This window comes from Pollicipes pollicipes, unplaced genomic scaffold (genome assembly GCF_011947565.3).
Source record: "Pollicipes pollicipes isolate AB1234 unplaced genomic scaffold, Ppol_2.1 Scaffold_1600;HRSCAF=1878_pilon_pilon_pilon, whole genome shotgun sequence".
NCBI lineage: Eukaryota > Metazoa > Arthropoda > Thecostraca > Pollicipedomorpha > Pollicipedidae > Pollicipes > Pollicipes pollicipes.
Genome location: NW_023595962.1, coordinates 4,294,950 through 4,315,913, shown reverse-complemented (window position 1 = coordinate 4,315,913; position 20,964 = coordinate 4,294,950). Strand labels below are relative to the sequence as shown.

At 50.8% G+C, this 20,964-nt stretch overlaps 1 protein-coding gene across 1 annotated transcript in view; it reads left to right on the top strand.

Annotated features, from left to right (window-relative positions):
- The first annotated feature begins 200 nt into the window (after positions 1 to 200).
- LOC119090029 (uncharacterized) overlaps positions 201 to 20,964 on the top strand; it is a 32,182-nt gene continuing 11,418 nt past the window's right edge. The window contains exons 1-4 of the mRNA XM_037212829.1: positions 201 to 219; positions 19,118 to 19,208; positions 20,207 to 20,347; positions 20,872 to 20,952. Coding sequence (XP_037068724.1) covers positions 19,157 to 19,208; positions 20,207 to 20,347; positions 20,872 to 20,952 — 274 coding nt within the window. The 5' untranslated portion in view covers positions 201 to 219; positions 19,118 to 19,156. The remainder of the gene's footprint in view (positions 220 to 19,117; positions 19,209 to 20,206; positions 20,348 to 20,871; positions 20,953 to 20,964) is intronic.

Sequence of the window (20,964 nt, the reverse complement as noted above, 5' to 3'; positions counted from 1 at the left end):
CCCACCGGACCACGCGCGCCAAATCGAGCGACGCGCGGGCTTATCTCGTCTTGATAACAAATCAGCAGGCGGTACCAGCGCCGGCCGAACGATAGCGGAGCCACGATGTGGGCCCACGGCCGGCCGGTCAGTCGTGACACAGCGTGAGCAGGGGTGCGAGCAGAACGGAGAGCTGCGTTCGTGCTGCTGGCGCGTGAGCCAGGTTTTGTAGTAGTTCAGGTAGGTGATCGTCCAGACACGCTTTTCAGACGCCTCGTACTCTTTTTGATGTCTTGAAAGAGCGGTCTTCGCCGACTGGCCACCTGCCTGGCGTCTTGTTTGACGGATGAAGGGTGAAGGGTGAAGGTGCTGATTCCGCTCATACGGAAGATGTTAGCCTCAGGCCAGCGCGACCAGTCACAGGTCGTTGCAGAGCCTAGAAATTCGTTTGGCTGCGGGTCAGAGAAACACGACGAACGGCCGGAAGGCACTGTTAGCGAGACGCTTGCCATGGCCCGAGGCGACAGACTCCTGAGGGCTCCCGCTGAGTGACGCTGTGTCCATGGGAACCACGACCACCGCGAGCTAACGTACGACCACCGCGAGCTAGCGTGCCACACGCGAGCTAACGTGCCACCACCGCGAGCCTACGCACGACCACCGCGAGCTAACGTACGACCACCGCGAGCTAAAGTGCTAAGGACCGGCATGGACCAGCACTGCTCAAAGGATCGCCGCAGCGAGAAACAGTTGAGACGCCCCAACAGCACCGGCACTATGTCGGCCGAGCGGGTCAGGCTTCGAGCTGACGTAACCACGTGCGCTGGGAAGGAATCTCCAGTCTTTCAGTCAGATAGTTCACAGCACGCACTGGCCACAGAGAGGAAACAGCTTCGCGCCCACATTCGTGCTGCAGAAATCCAGTGACTGGTGCTGATGACTATAGGAATCCGCTGAGCTTTACATGGATATGAACGGATACTGAAATACGGACGGATGCTAAAACTTCCAGCGCCAAAATGATTCTCTCCTCTCTCTCTCTCTCTCTCTCTCTCTCTCTATCTCTCTCGTCTCTCGTCTCTCTCTCTCTCTCTCTCTCTCTCTCTCTCTCTCTCTCTCTCTCTCTCTCTATCTCTCCTCTCTCCGCTCTCTCTCTCTCTCTTTCTCTCTCTCTCTATCTCTTCTCTCTTATCTCTCTCTCTCTCTCTCTCTCTCTCTATCTATCTCTCTCTCTCTCTCTCTCTCTCTCTCTCTTCTCTATCTCTCTCTCTCTTTTCTCTCTCTCTCTCCCTCTCTCTCTCTCGCTCTTTCTCTCTCTCCCTCTATCTGTCTCCCCCCCCTCTCCCTTTCTCTCTCCCACTTTCTCTCCCTCTCCCCCTCGCTCTCTCTCCCTCTCTGTCCCCCCTCTCCCTCCCTCCCTCTCTCTCTTCCTCTCTCTCTCTCTCTCTCTCTCTCTCTCTCTCTCTCTCTCTCTCTCTCTCTCTCTCTCTCTCTCTCTCTCTCTCTCTCTCTCTCTCTCTCTCTCTCTCTCTCTCTCTCTCTCTCTCTCCTCTCTCTCTCTCTCTCTCTCTCTCTCTCTCTTGGACCGCGCATGAAACAACGATATCGTGGTCAATGCTGGACCGGTTTTGTGCACGCCATGTCTGTTCATGTGCATCGGATTCGACCCCGTCGATCGCTTAGTGATCTAATAATAAGGTCAGTAGGTCCGATAAAAACGCGGCATGACGCTGGTGGCAAATGCGGATCAGAGACGAAAATGACACGTTTACTCTCTTACGATAGATTTTGTGATCTTAACAATGCATGGTGTGTTCCTGGCTTGGTGATGAGCAGTCACGATAACTAGAATTACAAAATGTCATTCAATAATAAAAGTATGCTTTAAAAAAACAACTAGGATAACTGCGCGCAGAAAATGCTGTTGGGAAATGTTGGGAATACCAAACCACCGATCCCACGGTTCACATTCAATCTCATGGTGCTTTCCGTAGCCTTTACTATAGCCCCCTTTACGCCAGTTTAGGCCAAGCTTCCCCGCAGAGGGAAGGGGTCGGACGAGGCGGTGGGAGGGGGGGGGGGGGGGGTGGAGTGTTTACGACCCATCATAAATGATATGACTCTGATAGTCCATGCCTGCCGCGAGCTCTGCACGCCGCCCCAGAACACTGAATGGCTGCACATTCCTCCGCAGACACGTGACAGCGGTCCAGTATTGGGAAGCGGATGCGACATAAGTACTCTGGCATGGCCAGGGCACGACAGGCGCAAAAAAACATTTCATGCTAGCAAGACTAGGCCTACCAAATAAGCCTACGAGTTTCGTCTGGTGCAAGACGAAAATTGAGGTTGAAAACGCGGCGTTTCATCCCACAAAATGGATAAAACGCGGCGTTTCATCCCACAATATGCATAAAACGCGGCGTTTCATCCCACAAAATGCATAAAACGCGGCGTTTCATCCCACAAAATGCATAAAACCCTTAAAACCCTGCTGCGGTGTTTGCGCATGTTACGCTCACCCGACGGCACTGCGACGTTGTGCCATAGCTTGGATTGTATCCGACAAACACGTCCCATCATGACGTCATCTGGTCAGAAATGCGTCGTCGCAGCGGCGCTTGTGGCCCGATCCTGTAGAAGACTCGCAATTAGCCATTGTCGTTGGCGCGTCCTTAAAGCCCAGGAGCTAACAAGATCCTGTACGAACATAGACATGTTCGTTTGGCGATGTCCCTTGCTATCTTTTTGCTGCTGTTCTGTTACGATTCACGTTGAGGAGTAGCTAGGTGGTCGTCAATGCATTGACTCAGCACGGTATCCGTGTGTTGGATCTGATTCGGAGAGCTGGTGAGAACCACGTTCATCACAGACTCGCATTCACCGAGAAACTGGGACGTTGGTGCGACCACAATCTGGGTGAGCGAAACAAAATATATCATCAGCGGACAAAGCCGACGCACGCGAGGGCTGGCATTATTCTAGCAGCAAATGTCAGATGGAATCACCCATGATCAGCGCCGACCGAATACCCTGCATACTGTAACTGGCAGAGCTTCCATTTTCGGCATCGTTGCAGAGGCCTTGGCCATGCGCTTGCTGTAAGGATTCTTGACAGGGCACGAAGGCCTGCAGAGGCCTATACCGATTCCCCGGAATTGGAGGCCAGACAACTGTCCGGACAGCTCAGAGCGAGGCCGTACCCTCGGATTGGAGGCCAGACGACTGCCCGGACAGCTCAGAGCGAGGCTGTACCCTCGGATTGGAGGCCAGACAACTGTCCGGACAGCTCAGAGCGAGGCCGTACCCTCGGATTGGAGGCCAGACGACTGTCCGGACAGCTCAGAGCGAGGCCGTACCCTCGGATTGAAGGCCAGACGACTGCCCGGACAGCTCAGAGCGAGGCCGTACCCTCGGACTGGGGGCCAGACGACTGCCCGGACAGCTCAGAGTGAGGCCGTACCCTCGGATTGGAGGCCAGACGACTGCCCGGACAGCTCAGAGCGAGGATCGAGGGTACTATCAATCAGTACCCTCGGATTGGGTCAAGGTACCGAAGGATCTATTTGCGGGAAAACGACGCCAGTGATCCAGCAGCTGTGGGTGCTGGCTGGCGCAGCGTTTGTCCTGGGATACTGCGAGCACACCCCAATCGCGGTCATCGCCTAAGAGGGAGCCAGTCGAGGACAGCCCTGCCGCAGTCAGAGTTGAAGGGAGTGCTCTACATTCATATGGAGTTTTGAGCCGAAATAGCCATCTTGAAGGCTTTTCGGTGTTGTTTCCAATCCTGTTGTTCTTAAGACCTATACGTGCCTAGTTTCAGAGCTACACGCCCGGGAAAATGGGGAAAAGTGTATGGATGAGAGTATTTCAGTCATCTTGGCATTCATGACGCCATAATGACGTCATTCAAACCCTACCATTCCATAAGCTATACAGTGATCAAGTCCAAGGGAAAGGTAATCGTGGAGCCGCCATATCTGGCGCTCGTGAACGTGATTTCCAGATAAATCGGTCGTCAACGGGCTCTCACCGTTGTGCAGGAACGACGACGCAATCAAACCATGACGGATGGAGCGGCAGATTTGCTAAACAAAGAGTTGTGGTGTCTAGAACAGTCTTTTCCACTTCTAAAGTATACCGAAAGTTATAAGTGAGCTTGTCTAAGCACATCTGATGCTTACTTCAGTATCTTCAAACGTGAAGCAACGTTCCCTTTAAAACAAGGACCTCTCACCAAGATTGCCATTCGCATTAACCTACCTCGCACCCAAGTGGTCAGCAGGGCAATGAAATTTAGAACTGAAACTTGCTATTGGTATAAAATGCACATGTCAGTTGTCTGTATGAGACATGTTCTGGTGTTCTGAAACCCTTAACAACGCATGTATATCTCATAAATTTTCCAAAAATGTCGGGTCAGATTTTTGTACTAAAAGCAAACCCGTCCTTAAATCAGAAATTGGAGTTCTGTTTTTTCATCTAATATGCTACTTTTGTGCATTGTGCAGCGCGAGAACCCATTTCAGTTTGCAATGTGTTTCAATACGGTCGAAATCCTTGAAGACAGTGATGCCTTGAAGACAGCGGTGCCGCCACGTATTTGGTGTGGGCTGCCGAGCACCTAACAACAATTTTGATCCCCTGCCTCTGAATTCGGACGCTTTCTACTTTGGAGCTGTGCTGTGGGCTGGACACTGGAGTAATGTGGTAGCGGATCTATCGTGTGCCACGGTCGCTAAGCCTCCACCGCAGGGGTGCATTTTTGTAAGATGGGATTGGGGGCTGGGGTGGAAAACGGCTAGAATTGCCCCCTTCCCCAAATACAATGAAAACGGTACACCACCCGGCTTAAAGCAATACCCCTCTCAAAATTACAGAGCTGGAGCCCTTCAACTAAAAAAGCAACACCCCGCTCCGACGCATTTCCTCTCTATGCTTCGGTGGGAGATGTTGTTCTCTGCTTCGACGGGAGATGTTGTCCTCTGCTTCGGCGAGAGATGTTGTCCTCTGCTTCGGCGAGAGATGTTGTCCTCTGCTTCGGCGGAAGATGCTGTCCTCCGCTTCGGTGGGAGATGCTGTCGTTGGGCATCATTATCATTTTGTTTGACGTCGAAGGTCGAAACCTGGTTTCGGCAATCGACGTAGGGTCGATGACATGAGACCGCAGACGTTGATGGAAGCCTATGGCCCCGGGAATAACGAGTATAAGCTGGTGTGCGCGACTTTTAAAGCATGCCACGGAAATCCCGGCTGGAAGCCGCAGGGCGCGCTATTGGCTGAAATGCAGTGATCGTGGTGGGCACGTTCAACGCAGCTAGTGGTAGACATTGTTGGCGATTTCCGCTATCGGTTAGGTGGCCATTCGTAACTGTTTCATGTAATATTCAGGTGGAAGTACAGAGCAAAACATTTCCGAGGTTGTTTTGAACGTCGGCGGGTAGAGAATTTGTTACGTTTTTGGGTGCTAAGATTCCACCGGCATGTTAATATTCGACTAGGGAGTGTCACCCATACATATGTATATATATATATATATATATATATATATATATATATATATATATATATAGGGTGAGATATATGGGTAACACTTATTAAAAAGATGTATATATACATGTATATATTGGCATATTATGATTATATAGTAGGTGGTATTAAATGTTTATGGTCCCACCCTTGGGACAATTTCACAAGCATGCGCTGATGAAACCTCGGTACCAATTACGTCTAATGATGGCACTGGGTAGCGCCAGTGCAGCACCAAAAAATGTAACGAGTATAATAGTTTTGATCACTTTCAAGACCATGCTGTCATCATTTTGTTGGAGCACTACACTTTTTTCTTTCTTGATTACCCCCGGTCGTCGTCGCGACACCCGTCGTCACATCGGACGCGCCTGATCTAACAATGAGTGAAACGTAAAAAGCTGCTATGCCCGCTTTAATTATCCCATAAGTCGTGGCAGAATAACTAAAACTTTTTTCAGTTCGTAGAACTTATAAGATCGCTGGGCAATGCGTCATATTCGGACATTAGCACAAGACTGGACCAGAATTAACAAACCATTTTCATCGCCTAATAAAAAAAAAACATAAAGGATGCTGGAAAACAGGAAATGCTGTAAGAACGCTTGGCTTAATACGTGTGGGTTGTTCAATCCACTGAGCATGATGTCGCAATTTGCTTTGCTCCTTTATCTGTGACACAAATATTAAACACTTAGTTGAACTTTGAATAATTTTGGCTCCCATTTTTAATGTTCTGCTTGTAGATAGGCTCATAGCGTTGGGAAGGGTATTCGCCGCCGAAATTTGACGTGGGGGGGAAGGGGGGCAGTGGATCGCCCAAAAGGACACAAATCGACACGGTTGCGTCAGGCCACGTTAATGAATGGCAGCAATGCATCGCTATTTTGTTGCCAATGATGATGTACATCATTTCCGCGAAGAGTGTAACGCATGGCGCACCGTGATTTGTGGAGATGATGGGAGGTACTAGAGTAGCATTCTTTTAGCTTTGTACATGTTTGTCAGCCTCTTTTATGCGGTGCAGGAAGCAATGCCAGCTGTTGTTGGTTTCTTGCTTTTGTTATGCGTTCGTGGACTGGCAATGATATATTTGATTATTTAATCAATTCACTTTGCCATCTGTGAAGGTTAATGCACACTTTCGGTCGTGTGTTTGGGCGTGCCAAAATTTGGCCTTCATTAAAATACTGATGGTAGGCGGAATCATAATCCTTTTTTATTCTGTCCTCACCAACAGTCGCAGCTCCGACTGAGACGTGAGGCCTTCTTGCTTTAGGTCTAGGTTAGGTAGGTCTTCTTGCTTTAGGTCTAGGTTAGGTAGGTCTTCTTGCTTTGGGTTAGGTCTCGTGCAGACTGGACATTCATTCTGCATATGAGCACTTATGTGTTCGGGAAATGAGCAGCGTTTTCATGAAGTTCGCCTTTGTTTGTTCCACACACTGTTGGTTTTAGTGTCCTCATAGTTAAAATGTGGCAGGTTTTACATTTAAAAGCCATGACCGTTTGAAGTGCAAAACCTGAGATCATACTCGCACGTCAAACACGTACTCGTGCCCTACCCATACGATGCCTTGTTCCAAAGCTCTGTGCCCAACCCGAGGACCCACCCAGGCCAGTATGGATCAAATCCGAGGATCCACCCGGGCCAGTATGGATCAAATCCGAGGACCCGCCCGGGCCAGTATGGATCAAATCCGAGGATCCACCCGGGCCAGTATGGATCAAATCCGAGGATCCTCCCGGACCAGTATAGATCAAATCCCAGGACCCACCCGGGCCAGTATGGATCAAATCCGAGGACCCGCCCGGGCCAGTATGGATCAAATCGGGCTCCAATTGTGTCCCATGGCCCGTGAAGTCTCCTTATGTGCATGGCTAATATTAATCAGACTGCCAAACAAGCGGCACTGGCTGAGTCAACTCAGCGTAGGGGACTGGACATCAAACCACCAGGTCACGTTCCAACTGAGCATGCGCAAAGCCGAATTTGTGTGCAGACATGACAGGCGTCTGGCCGGAGACGTCCGGCCCGGCCGACCTGAAGCCGGAGGAGGTCACGTCTGTGGCCGCCACCGGCTGGCAGGGGCGTCGTCTGCCACTCATACCCAGTCACAGTCGGCCGGACGCGAACCGCCGCGTCATGAGCGGACGGCCTCGCGACGGCGGCGTGCCCAGCGACCTCGGCTCGTGCCACGCCCCGGCCTGGTCGACACCCCGGCTGGCGTCACGCGTCGAGCTGGTCACGTGCTGGACAGGCCGGCTCGACATCGAGGGGAGCACTCGACCCGAGCCAACAGGCACATCCTCCAAGCTATTCCAAAAGCGATCGAACCGAGTTCCGCATGGCGCCCGCAGGTCGGTGTCGGTGCGACGAGCGTCTTAGGTTGGCGGTCTGAGCGCGCCCCTGGTCAGCGGTGGTATCGCCTGGCACTCGGCGGAGGTGTCTGACGCATCGTCCGCCCAGGGCGCCAGCTGGCAGCCGGCCTCGCCGCCGCCGCCTCACCCCCTGTCCGGTGTACGCCCGATCCAGGCCGCGCCGGCACCGGCCGCTCGATTTTCAGCACGCAGGCTTGTGGGTAACCGACCGCTTCCGCTTACCGCTCCGGTAACCGCTTCGAGGGCTGGGAGGCTGCTGACGCGGCAGTGAAGAGGCCGATGAGGCTGGTTGGCTGACGCGGCAGTGAAGAGGCCGATGAGGCTGGTTGGCTGACGCGGCAGTGAAGAGGCCGATGAGGGTGGTTGGCTGACGCGGCAGTGAAGAGGCCGACGAGGCTGGTTGGCTGACGCGGCAGTGAAGAGGCCGACGAGGCTGGTTGGCTGACGCGGCAGTGAAGAGGCCGACGAGGCTGGTTGGCTGACGCGGCAGTGAAGAGGCCGATGAGGCTGGTTGGACCGTCGGATTTGAGAACCGCCGGGATCTCCTTGCGAGTGCCCGATGTGGCTTGGCGGGCCAAGAAGAAGTAGCCGGCCTGGTCTCGCCGGTTACCAGGCCTGGTCTCGCCGGTTACCAGGCCGTTACCAGGCTGGTCTCGCCGGTTACCAGGCCGGCTACCGGCCTGGTCTCGCCGGTTACCAGGCCGGCTACCGGCCTGATCTCGCCCCGGCAGGCGCCAACGGGCGCAATGCCCCGGCTGCATAAAACTGGACCCTGTTCTACGAGCGCACTGTGCTATTATTTGGCACATATTAATACCGTGAGCATTGCTTACTGGGTCTAACAGACCGACGATAGCTCAGATATTGACAATTCATCAGGACGACGGTGGCTTGCAATGTAGCATTGCGCACATTCAACATTTTGGCTTTCCTCCTCGTACTGCTTTATATTAGCATAATTGTTTAGATGCGCCAGATGATTATTTTTTCGATACAATTGTGCAAGTGCTGCACACAATGCTGGTCTCATGACCCGCGTACTGCTGTGGCTAGGGTTCGGCTTTTTCAAGGATCGTTCGCTTTAGATGCGATGTGACTTGCTTGGTATTGCACACGGTTGACTTTAAATATCCTGGAATGCAGAAATCCGGTTACCTTAGTTTTGGACGATGAATGCAGGATGGACTTGGCGGAGGTGCTCAGTTGTGCCCGTCCCCTGGCACAAACACCTGCCAAACACCTGATGCCCATGGCGTGTTGCCAGCCACTGTCTGATTCCCTAGCACTGCAAGGCGATGCGCCATTTGGCCTGAATCGTGGCTCCATTCTTTTGCTGCTTCGTTTGCCGCCCAGGGCGGTCCGTGCTATCAGCTCCGCACAGATGCTGGAAGTACCCGATCGCACGCCGCAGGACATTTTCGGCGCGGGTGTGTCACAAATCGAACGCCAGAAACGAATGAACAATTCTACAGTCATGACAATGGGCCCATGTACATGCAGTCTGTCTGCATCGATTCTAGAAAATCGGCCAAGATCAGGGAAGGATAAAAGGAACGAAAATTTGAACTCGGCTTTTGGACCACTTAGCAATTGCTCGGCATTTTCTTCCCTGCTGTTTTCTCTAAATGGTACTTTTGATTATGGCATCAGTGGGTAGCAACTGACAGGCAACACTTTTTTGTCCATGCCCCTGGTGAAAGCGGACGAAATAGCGTTATTCAGTCAATGACCCGTTGATGCTATGTTCCAAAGCAACAGCCCGAAGCCCATCATTGACTTTTGCTCAAAAGACGAGACACGGTAGCGGCCTGTTACCCGTCTCATTGTGCCACGACTGCCAGAAAAGGTGCATCGAGACACGTCTAGAATAGGTAGTTTTTTCGCTGAAAGACCAGGGACTAACAGTTTTAAATTCCAATTCAAGCCTGTTTTGTGCGCGATAGTTTGCGCTTTCGCACAAACTAAAAAGTATTGTCGTCGGCTACGCGGGTTTTAATCATCACTCGTACACAATGCGATGGGCTGTTGACCCTTGGTTAGCTTTTAATTTATTACACAGTACACATCGCATTCATATCGGTTGGTGTCGGTTGTGTGCGTGTTGTCAACGCGAAGCGTGGTGCGCTGCTTTGGATTATCTCTTTTTCGCCTACAGTTTCTTTTGTGTTTTCGCGGACAAACGTCACCGACTGAACGTAATTTTACCTAGACATTTGGGCACGACCACAAAATTCCAGACTTAACAAACGAACTATTTCATGCAGACGAAAATCTGACCCCTAAGCTGCTTCGTCACCTCTTGCCAATCTGGGTGACCCCGCTGGTCACGGCGGTCACTGAATGGCTCCTGCATTGATCAGGGTGCCTTAAACAGTGAGGGGCACCCTGCGCCAGTGGCCCGCAGTGCCTTCCAGGGATTGTGTGTCGGCACGGGGCCGCGAGTCGACCGCAGACATGTTTTCTGAACAGGGACAGGGACAGGGACGGGGTCAGGGAAAACGACAGGGACAGAGCGGAACAGGGACACAGACGAGACCCCGAGTGTCAGAGATAATCTTGTGTTCCTCGACCTTCTGACGATGACAAGGTACATGATAAATCTCAATGCAAGGGTCCACAATGACACAAGGGAAGAGCCTTACGCCAGCCAAAGGCCCCGGTACCCAATGGGGCCTTCCGCACGTTTCGTCCAGGGGCTCAATAAGTCAAATTGGTTACCCTAAATTACTCATTGGATTCTCTTCAAAGGTGAAGCATCGTTTTACGTCAGTGGGAGCCCCGCATCGATCGCAGACGGACTGCCACTGTCAGAGGGCCTTCCTGAGGGGCCCCGCATCAATCGCAGACCGACTGTCACTGTCAGAGGGCCTTCCTGAGGGGCCCCGCATCAATCACAGACCGACTGTCACTGTCAGGAGGCCTTCCTGAGGGGCCCCGCATCAATCGCAGACCGACTTTCACTGTCAGAGGGCCTTCCTGAGGGGCCCCGCATCAATCGCAGACCGACTGTCACTGTCAGAGGGCCTTCCTGAGGGGCCCCGCATCAATCGCAGACCGACTGTCACTGTCAGAGGGCCTTCCTGAGGGGCCCCGCATCAATCGCAGACCGACTGTCACTGTCAGAGGGCCTTCCTGAAGGGCCCCGCATCAATCGCAGACCGACTGTCACTGTCAGAGGGCCTTCCTGAAGGGCCCCGCATTAATCGCAGACCGACCGCCGCGGTCAAAGGGCCTCCCTCGTCAGGCAGGAAACTTATATATGGGACATCCCTCTGAGGGCCTCTGGATCGACATGGGGTCCCGAACCCACTGTTACCGGAATGGCAGCCGGCAGGTGTCAGGAACCCCGATCTGGGACGGAGATTGGTTCTTCAGCCCCTGACCGAGAAATGTAATGTGTTCCCTAGCGTCCTGCCCACCGGACACCTGCCCGCAAAAGTTAAGTCCTCTTCTTTTAGTGTTAGATGAAGTGTGTATAAGTAAGGTAAAACATGTACAAATCTAGTCAACAAATGCTTTCCTGCCGGCTCTAGCCATTGTTAGAGTCAACTAATGAAAAAATCATTAGTTCCGCGAACACACGCTCGCATTCCGAACACGGATCGCTTGCGGCGCCGGGCACTGACAGTATAACTCATGTTGGCTTTGTTCCGTCATTTAATCAGCACCTCCTGGTAAACTGCAGGTCACTGACCCAGCATAAGACCTGTTACCGGGCATAAGCCGGGCACTGACAGTATAACTCGTGTTGGCTTTGTTCCGTCACTTAATCAGCACCTCCTGGTAAACTGCAGGTCACTGACCCAGCATAAGACCTGTGAACTCGCGACGGAGATTCCGCCACTGTCAATGCCCATCCGTTCCGAGCGTCGATGTGCGGAGTTTACAGCTATGTTATACGCACCATACTATGTAGAATGCTTAAGAATTGTGTTGTCAATAATCTTAAATACTCCTTTCTGAAAGATGGTCATTCGCAACCAACCCCGGGCCTCCGAACGACCATGTGCGCATTCGTGTGAGAGCTTTTCCAGTCTCTGCAGCCAGCAGTTTCCGTGAGATATGATTTTCGATGCCGTCACCGACATCCTGAGGCCAATGCCTTCAGCGTTCACCGCTGGGACCCAGGCCCTTGAAGACCTTACACACAGAGAAAATTTGCTACACTGAACAGTGCAGGTGATTCCCGCTTCTTCAATAAAGAATGAAAAAATATGGGTGTAACGTCATCTGACTCTGAGAACCATAGGTTCTCGGCTTCGGAGACAAATTACTCTTGTCAAATATTGAAGCTGACTCTGAGAACCATAGGTTCTCGGCTTCGGAGACAAATTACTCTTGTCAAATATTGAAGCTGACTCTGAGAACCATAGGTTCTCGGCTTCGGAGACAAATTGCTCTTGTCAAATATTGAAGCTGACTCTGAGTACCATAGGTTCTCGGCTTCGGAGACAAATTACTCTTGTCAAATATTGAAGCTGACTCTGAGTACCATAGGTTCTCGGCTTCGGAGACAAATTACTCTTGTCAAATATTGAAGCTGACTCTGAGAACCATAGGTTCTCGGCTTCGGAGACAAATTGCTCTTGTCAAATATTGAAGCTGACTCTGAGTACCATAGGTTCTCGGCTTCGGAGACAAATTACTCTTGTCAAATATTGAAGCTGACTCTGAGAACCATAGGTTCTCGGCTTCGGAGACAAATTGCTCTTGTCAAATATTGAAGCTGACTCTGAGAACCATAGGTTCTCGGCTTCGGAGACAAATTACTCTTGTCAAATACTGAAGAGGAGGGAACACCTGAAGTCCATAAAACTTATTGTCATCAGGCTGGAATCCTCTCAGATACGGCCATCCTCGGCCATCAAGCGCCGTTGCCGATCTGTCTCTGACACAAATCCTGAACGTCAGCGGGCATTTCCAACTCCCGCGCCGCCCCTCCCGGACCCCGATCCTCACTCACGCCCCGCTCATTCGTTGATGGCCGGTCTTCGCGCTTTCCGTGCACGTCGCAAGCTGCTTCAAGACAGATCGCTATGCAGACGTAAAAACCAATCCTAATGAGCATTCACTCTTGCGGTTCGGAGGCCAGTTCGAAAATGATGAGTAAGACAACTTCTATGGAATGACATCCCATCGATTTCTTCATATTTTCTCAAACCGACTAAAGGAAAAGCTGTTCGTTGGAATAGGCTTTAAGGTTAATCATTCGAGATGTTTTCTAATATTATGTTTTCAAACAGAACCCACCCTACGCAATCTGTGCCATTTTTGCACTTGTTGTCAATTTAACTATGGACTCGGGAACTACCCGATCATTAGAGAGGAACAATTTTTGGAGGCCAGCTTGGGACATTTGTAACAATTTTGCGCCACCTGTGTAAATCAGACAGCGGAAAGACCTTCAGAACCGTAGGTGTTGATTCTGCTGTGCTCTGTGGAAATTTTCAGATTTTGAATTCCTTCTATGGCTCATTTTTGTTTGCCCTTTATATTTACACGATATTTGTGCAGTGTTCTTTGATAAAGCTACCAAAGAGTCCACTTCGCTATTTTTTTTTTTTTGCTCAGGGAAGGCATGCAACTGCGTTGCGTTCTGCATCAGTTGCGTGGCTGAAGGTCGACGTCCATGACTGGCGCGTGGTTGAAGGTCGACGTCCATGACTGGTGCGTGGTTGAAGGTCGACGTCCATGATTGGTGCGTGGTTGAAGGTCGACGTTAGGTGCGTAGCTGAAGGTCGACGTCCATGATTTAAATAATATTTTTGGAGCGTTTTGATGAATGGCCATGTGTTCAAACATCAACTGAGGAAATATTGTTCCATAAACTCTAAACTCTCCATCCAAAGTAGGCAGACCCAGTTCTTCCTCCGGTCTTTCTAGGTTTGCTGCCACACTGTTATTCCTCGGGCCTTTCCACCGGGCCGGATGCGGCTTTGGATAATCTACACGCCTTGAAATGTTACGAAATATTTGTTCAGACCAAGTGGACCCAGTTTGGCCATTTTCTGCTAGTGACATTTCGATATTAGCCGGGTGGATGGTGTGACCGTTTTAGTACTTATAAGCAAAACCGCCAGAGGACTAAGCTTTTTGTCTTGATATATGAAACGAATTTTATTTGGAATGCCAATTAAACATGGAGTTCTTTCGGATCAATATGGACAGTAAGTGTTTGTTGTAGCGCTTCTTCACATATTCCGTACGTTTTCAAGATCCCTAAATGTTTTGGAACTTCGATATTTTCCGAACCCAAGGGTTTGGTAAAACGCTTAAAGATTTCCACGCGAGTTTTCAGTCCATTTTACTACCATGAAATGCGTGATATGAAGTCACTCTATTGCCCTACTTATTTGACTTTGAAAATCCGGATGTTTCATTAAATCTCGATTTCGCAGGCTATTGCACGGCCCTTTTTAGGAAACTCGAGTACGTTTCCAACTCAGGATTGTAAAATAAAAATTCCCTAGGAAATGCGGGTTTTTCGTAGGTTGGAAGCATACACCATATTGTGGCTCTAGGCGCCGCCTTGCTCAGGTCCTGCAGGCGCGCCCTCTGTCGTCTGTAGACGAATGTGGACCTTTCCGGAACCCGAGTGCGTTCAAACAAGACTGTGGCCATACTGACCACCATGGAAGGGATGCCGACAAGATGACTGGGCGCTGAACGTAGCCGAATGTTACTTCTGAAAGGGTGAATTTTTGCCACATTTGGGACAGACCAAGTGAACATCAAGCATCAGCTTTAAAATCGATCTGGCCCGACATGAGGCTAACATAACAATGGAACGTGATTTATGACTTGAATGTCGTGGAGCGACGAAATTTACAGAATAACGGTTCGTAACTTGTGAAAAGCCGCATACAAGTTGCATCCTTAGCCGGGCAGTGACTCTGCAGCGACGTTTTAAACGGGCCGGGCTGAGAAGCAGACCTGCGGTACAGCAAAACGTACACAGCTCACGGTGGCCAATTTTTTATATGCCGTTACATAAGAAAAGTTAACCAGGAGTGCTCCTCGCTCTACCCCAGCGACGCAATGAGCCGTGCGTTAACACCAGAAAACATAAAATCAAGACGCGGCACTCCCGCCTAGGAAGAAGAAACAAACATAAGTAAACAGGCTAAGAGGTGGTGCAGACCCGGCAAGAATGATCTTATGCGATAGGCAAGGACAAATTATACGTGAGAAGGCTGAAGCTGGCCATGGTCAAAGTCCTCTCATGACAGCCGGCTGGAACCACCGTAAACTTCTACCACCCATTACCACCCATTCACGTTGTTAGAGTTATCAGTCACGCAAGTCGGAGGGGAAATTACCTGGTCATTTTCATGTTGGGTCTTGGACTGGGGCACCAGGGAGCTCACCCAACTGAGCGGAACTTGTTGCTGGGAGAACCCCAGTGAGTGCGTAGTTATAACAGAAGTTTTGTGCCATCCCAACTGTATTGCTGTCACCCTGTATTCACCCCAACTACGTCGATTCCACAAGCTACAAGTTGTATTGCATTCCACAAATTTCAACATGTGTAAAAACATGAAAACACAGATTCCCCAAATTTCGGCACAGTTCTCTAAACCGCCAAGAAAGAATCTGAGAAGAATCTTGGGGCCTGTGAGGCCACCTCGCAGAGGGTGAACCTTAGAACTTAACAAATTTGAGTGCCGCTCTGCTCCCTTCCTTCCTCTTTCGCCGCCCTCGTTATCCTCCAAAATGAACATGCGTTTTAATTCACGTTCGCTAGTTCGATTACACCACGGCGCCGGACAACATTACGTTTTAATGCGCAGAGTGATCGGAGGTAATCAAACCACCAGAGCTCCCACCTCTCCCAGCTTTCACAGAGCTCCCACCTCTCCCAGCTTTCACAGAGCTCCCACCTCTCACTTGTAAACGCGTCGAGGCATGGTCGACCAAGTAACATAAACACTGTACCCGGCGCCTGGTCCCATTGTATGTCTCATTTACCAAAGCGGCGCCGTCCGCACCGGCTTGTACGGCCATCGTCTCAGGCGATCAATACCATTACTTTACCTGCGTAGCCGGTTCTTCATGTGGTCGCCATAAACAGATACCTTTGCAAGCTCTTCTCGGAGAACCGAAAGTTAAACTCGCAGCGATTATTTGCGGTAGAATGAACGCAAAGAATGCTTGCAAACACCTGTGCGCCAGGCGAAGTCGGCACTGGGACTAAATGAGAACATAAAAAGCAAGAGGTCATAGAAATATCCCGGGGGCCGCCGAGAGAAACACAACGTAGCCGTTCTAAGTCCATCTGATGCCAAGGAAAGGCGGGCGGCTATTGATCCCCCTGTCCGTAGCTGGACTTCCCAGTGCTGATGAAAAGATCGCCTGCGTCATTACCGACCACAATACGCTGTTCACCAACCCCTGAGGAAAAGGCATTTCCAGCTTCAATGAGAACCCCAATCCCCAGAACAATCAAAACTACCAAGAAAATAACTCGCATTGAACTCAAAACCTCCAAGGAAGCCAATTGGCAATCGTCAACTGCACGCGGTACAGGTCACTTGTGTGGAAGCTCTCCCCGACTGTAAGGCGCTGTAAGTCAAGCTGAGAGAGGAGGATGAGATCACGAAACTGTGCACACGTTCAGCTTTACTCATTGTGACAAATAACTAGAGAAAATATTTTCATTTGTCTCAAGACTTTGGTTACCATTTCCCAACGGTATATTAATGAAAAGTCATGGGTGACGTGGACCAAATTACCAGCCTTGAACACACTAAGGACTAGCCAATTTTCAGACAATTTTTGTGTGACTAAGTGCACTGATGCCACATCAGCGGACCCTCACTTGTGACATTCGCATGGAAAACACTTTCGAACGGGTTGGTCCAATCTATTGGTATCGTTATCTGAAGGTATTCAACGCACGGCGTCCATGAGTTCCACAAGTTCACGAAGCACTTCGAACTTCATGTATTCACTTCTTCGAAGTTCGGTCCACTGGTTTGACGCTGGCGCACTTGTTTCATTTATGAGTGCCAGGTCGAGATGACACTCATCTCAGATGACCTTGAACAGGACGCGGCAGACAGCGGTGGTTCGTGCTAGTTTCGCCGCCGTGATCCACCAGTGTGCCTTGGATGATGATACATGACACTGAAGAAGCGTAGAGGCTCATGTGGTACCACGGCACCTGACTTACACCACGCACCCACAACTTTTTAGTGACGACAGTGGCTTGAAGTGAAAAGACGGCCGATGGGAAGTCGCCGATCCAGACTTGAGGCCCTGACTTTAACTGTAGCACCGCGTCAGCTGGTACAGTCCGCCCCTACTCGCAACGTCAGCTGGTACAGTCCGCCCCTACTCGCAACATCAGCTGGTACAGTCTGCCCCTACTCGCAACGTCAGCTGGTACAGTCCGCCCCTACTCGCAACGTCAGCTAGTACAGCCCGCCCCTGCTCTTCAACGGCGATTTTGGGATTGCACTTTTATGTACTTGCGTAAGTTGGTTAATCCTAACTGGAGCCTGTTCAAATCAAAACAGTCGCTTGTGCGGATCGCAATCCCAACGCATGAACTCAGCGCACTCGGTAAAATTATCGCCCTTCGCGAAACTCCTGATCTCCGTAAAACTCCTGTAACTCCGTAAAACTCTAGTAACACCGCAAAACTCTTGTAACACCGTCAAACTCTTGTAACGCCCTAAAACTCTTGGAATTCCGTAACGCAAACTCTTGGGTTTCGGTTAAAGTCAAACAGCGGTCATATCTCGCGGCCGCCAGGGGCGGTTAGAGTGAATATTCCCCTCCGAGTTGCAAGGGCAGCTTCCAAACCGTGCCCGGCTACAGGCTTGTTTCGGTGGTCACATCCAACCTCCTCCACACTCATCTAAACTCGTCAATTCTCACACCCTGGGGTCCATATGTGATCTTGATCTTGGTGCGACGATTCACCTTATTGTAAAGCTCTGACCTTTTGGGAGGACCACGCGTGTCCGCTGATGGAGCCGTAGCCCACGGACGGAGCCGTGCTGGAGACGAGAGGTTGCAGATTTCATTGCGATTTCGTACACTTTGTCTATCGCCGGGGTGCAGCCAATTTTTGCTGGCATTTTGGGGTCTGGTCAGTATGCGCGTGTGTAATGTTAGTCACAGCTGGCTTTTGAAGTCTGGTCAGTACGCGTGTGTGTAATGTTAGTCACAGCTGGCTTTTGAAGTCTGGTCAGTACGCGTGTGTGTAATGTTAGTCACAGCTGGCTTTTGAAGTCTGGTCAGTATGCGTGTGTGTAATGTTAGTCACAGCTGGCTTTTGAAGTCTGGTCAGTACGCGTGTGTGTAATGTTAGTCACAGCTGGCTTTTGAAGTCTGGTCAGTACGCGCGTGTGTAATGTTAGTCACAGCTGGCTTTTGAGGTCTGGTCAGTACGCATGTGTGTAATGTTAGTCACAGCTGGCTTTTGAAGTCTGGTCAGTATGCGTGTGTGTAATGTTAGTCACAGCTGGCTTTTGAAGTCTGGTCAGTACGCGTGCGTGTAATGTTAGTCACAGCTGGCTTTTGAAGTCTGGTCAGTACGCGTGCGTGTAATGTTAGTCGCCGCTGGCTTTTGAAGTCTGGTCAGTACGCGTGCGTGTAATGTTAGTCGCCGCTGGCTTTTGAAGTCTGGTCAGTACGCGTGTGTGTAATGTTAGTCGCCGCTGGCTTTTGAAGTCTGGTCAGTACGCGTGTGTGTAATGTTAGTCGCCGCTGGCTTGCGTTGACCCGCTTGCAGCTGACATTTGGAAATCCCACGCTGACTCGGACAGCGTGCCCAGCAATCCCAGCAATTTCACGCTGACTCGGACAGCGTTCCCAGCAATCCCAGCAATCCCACACTGACTCGGACAGCGTTCCCAGCAATCCCAGCAATCCCACGCTGACTCGGACAGCGTTCCCAGCAATCCCAGCAATCCCACACTGACTCGGACAGCGTTCCCAGCAATCCCAGCAATCCCACGCTGACTCGGACAGCATGCCCAGCAATCCCAGCAATCCCACGCTGACTCGGACAGCGTGCCCAGCAATCCCAGAAATTCCACGCTGACTCGGACACGGCTGACTCGTGCCCGCACGCGTTCGTATCGGAGGGAATTGCATGCTCAGCCAAACCGGTCCGGAAGCAGCAGCCAAATCCCTAAAGTTATGACAGCGATCCGACATGGTGCTGCTAAGCCGGTGACACAGAGACCTGCTGGCCATAGCCTTCCCTCCGTGCGCCTAGGTTGGATCCGGGAGGTGGCAGCACACCAGCCGGACGACCATGATGGCATCCACGCTTTTCATCAGCTGCATGGCTCTGTTAGCACACTTTGGTAAGTGACATGGATGCCACGCTCGTGTATTACATTGTATGTTAGTAGTTATAATTATTGTATACTACCATTGTATTGTGTATTTTATATTATTGTGTACTATTATGAGATGAATCTTGCTATGTTATAATGCCAAAGAATGAGCAGCCGAGGGTCTTTTTCTTGTATGAAGTATCGTAACTTATCTATTCTCTCAGCGTCTGTACAGTGAGCACGGACTTTCCAGTAACGGGCCTCACGTCGGGGCCTCACGTCGGGCCTCACCTCGGGTCTCACCTCGGGGTCTCACCTCGGGGTCTCACATCGGGCCTCACATCGGGGCTTCAGTTCGGGGCCCGACAAATAGAGGATTGCGGAGGCGCAGTCAAGATTTTCTTAAGTGGGGGGGGGGGGGGGGGGCGGACCCCGCAGAGTATTGAGCACGCATCACGCCGATTTCACACTTTCTTTCGGAAGCCATCTATGGTGGAAAACGAAAAACTCCGGGTGTAAGGGCGCGGGGGGGGGGAGGGAGTCCCCCCTACCTCCTCTTGGATGCTCCCTTGGATGTTACGCCTTCCGAACGAATGCCGGTTTTTTCGTAATGTGCGACGAAATCTGACGCTATCTTATATCAGTATTTTGTCAATGTTATGAATACTAACGACACATGTTTCCATTACGCCGTGCTGTTATTGCGTAGCAGCTTTCATATCCGGCGTTCTATTCTTTGCACATGGTTCCTCCAGAACGGAAAGTAAGTTCTAGTATAGCTCGTAAATGGAGAACATGGCTGTTACTTATTTGATGATGTGCGTCCTCATCGGTTGATAATCTTGAAGAGCTGCGCACGTTTGATACCTTTTTGCTCTGCAAGGAACTATTAGATTAAGCCTCAATGATGTTTAGCACAATTGTGCCTTGGATCTAGCACTGACATCTTGGATCTAGCACTAAAACCTCAGATTTAGCACTGAAATAGTCAGCGTGCGTCGCCGACGGCATCGCCGCTGCCGCAGGCGTTCGTCAGGCGATGGCGGGCAGCCCGCCGTCCGACCACCTGTGGGACACGAAGCTGTACGAGCACAACGACACGCACTCAATGCTGCACCTGAACCACACGGAGCTGGGGCTCCACGACGACTTTCTGGTTGCGAATGGTAAGCGTGTTCCGTCTCCCTGGTGCCGCGCGGTCAGCGGGCGCTGGCTGCCGAATGCTACACAGTGAGCTTTACCTGTTTTCATGGCAGGAGGCGGTCGGAAGTATGAAGGCAGTGTTCCACATTGGCATGGGGGCTTGAACTGAAATAGCCACCTCGAAGATCATTCGGGGCAGTTAGCAGCCCAGTCCTTCTTAAGATGTAGCACCTCCTAGCTTCTGAGCTTCATGAACGCAAGATGCGCAGAATATTTATGACGCAATCAATCGCACCACGCAATCAATTAGTGACGCATTCGTAAGCGTATTTACTAAATAGTGAAACCATGCACTCTAAGGCAGTCTTTTGCACTTAAAAGCACACCATAAGTTGTGAGCTTATTGCATCATATCTGATACCTGCCTCAATATCTTTAAATGCGAAAAACTTCCTCTAAGAGTAGATTTGCTGTTACTTCTCCGGTAGCCACCGCGACAGCTCACGCCCCTGGTACGCACACGAATAACCCGCTGTCTCTGACACAGATGTCCTGCAGGAGATGCCGTTCACTGCCAAAAGAGTAACTGCTGTGTTTGAAGGGCACGGAGAGGCCCTCACATCACGAGGTGAGCTGACCC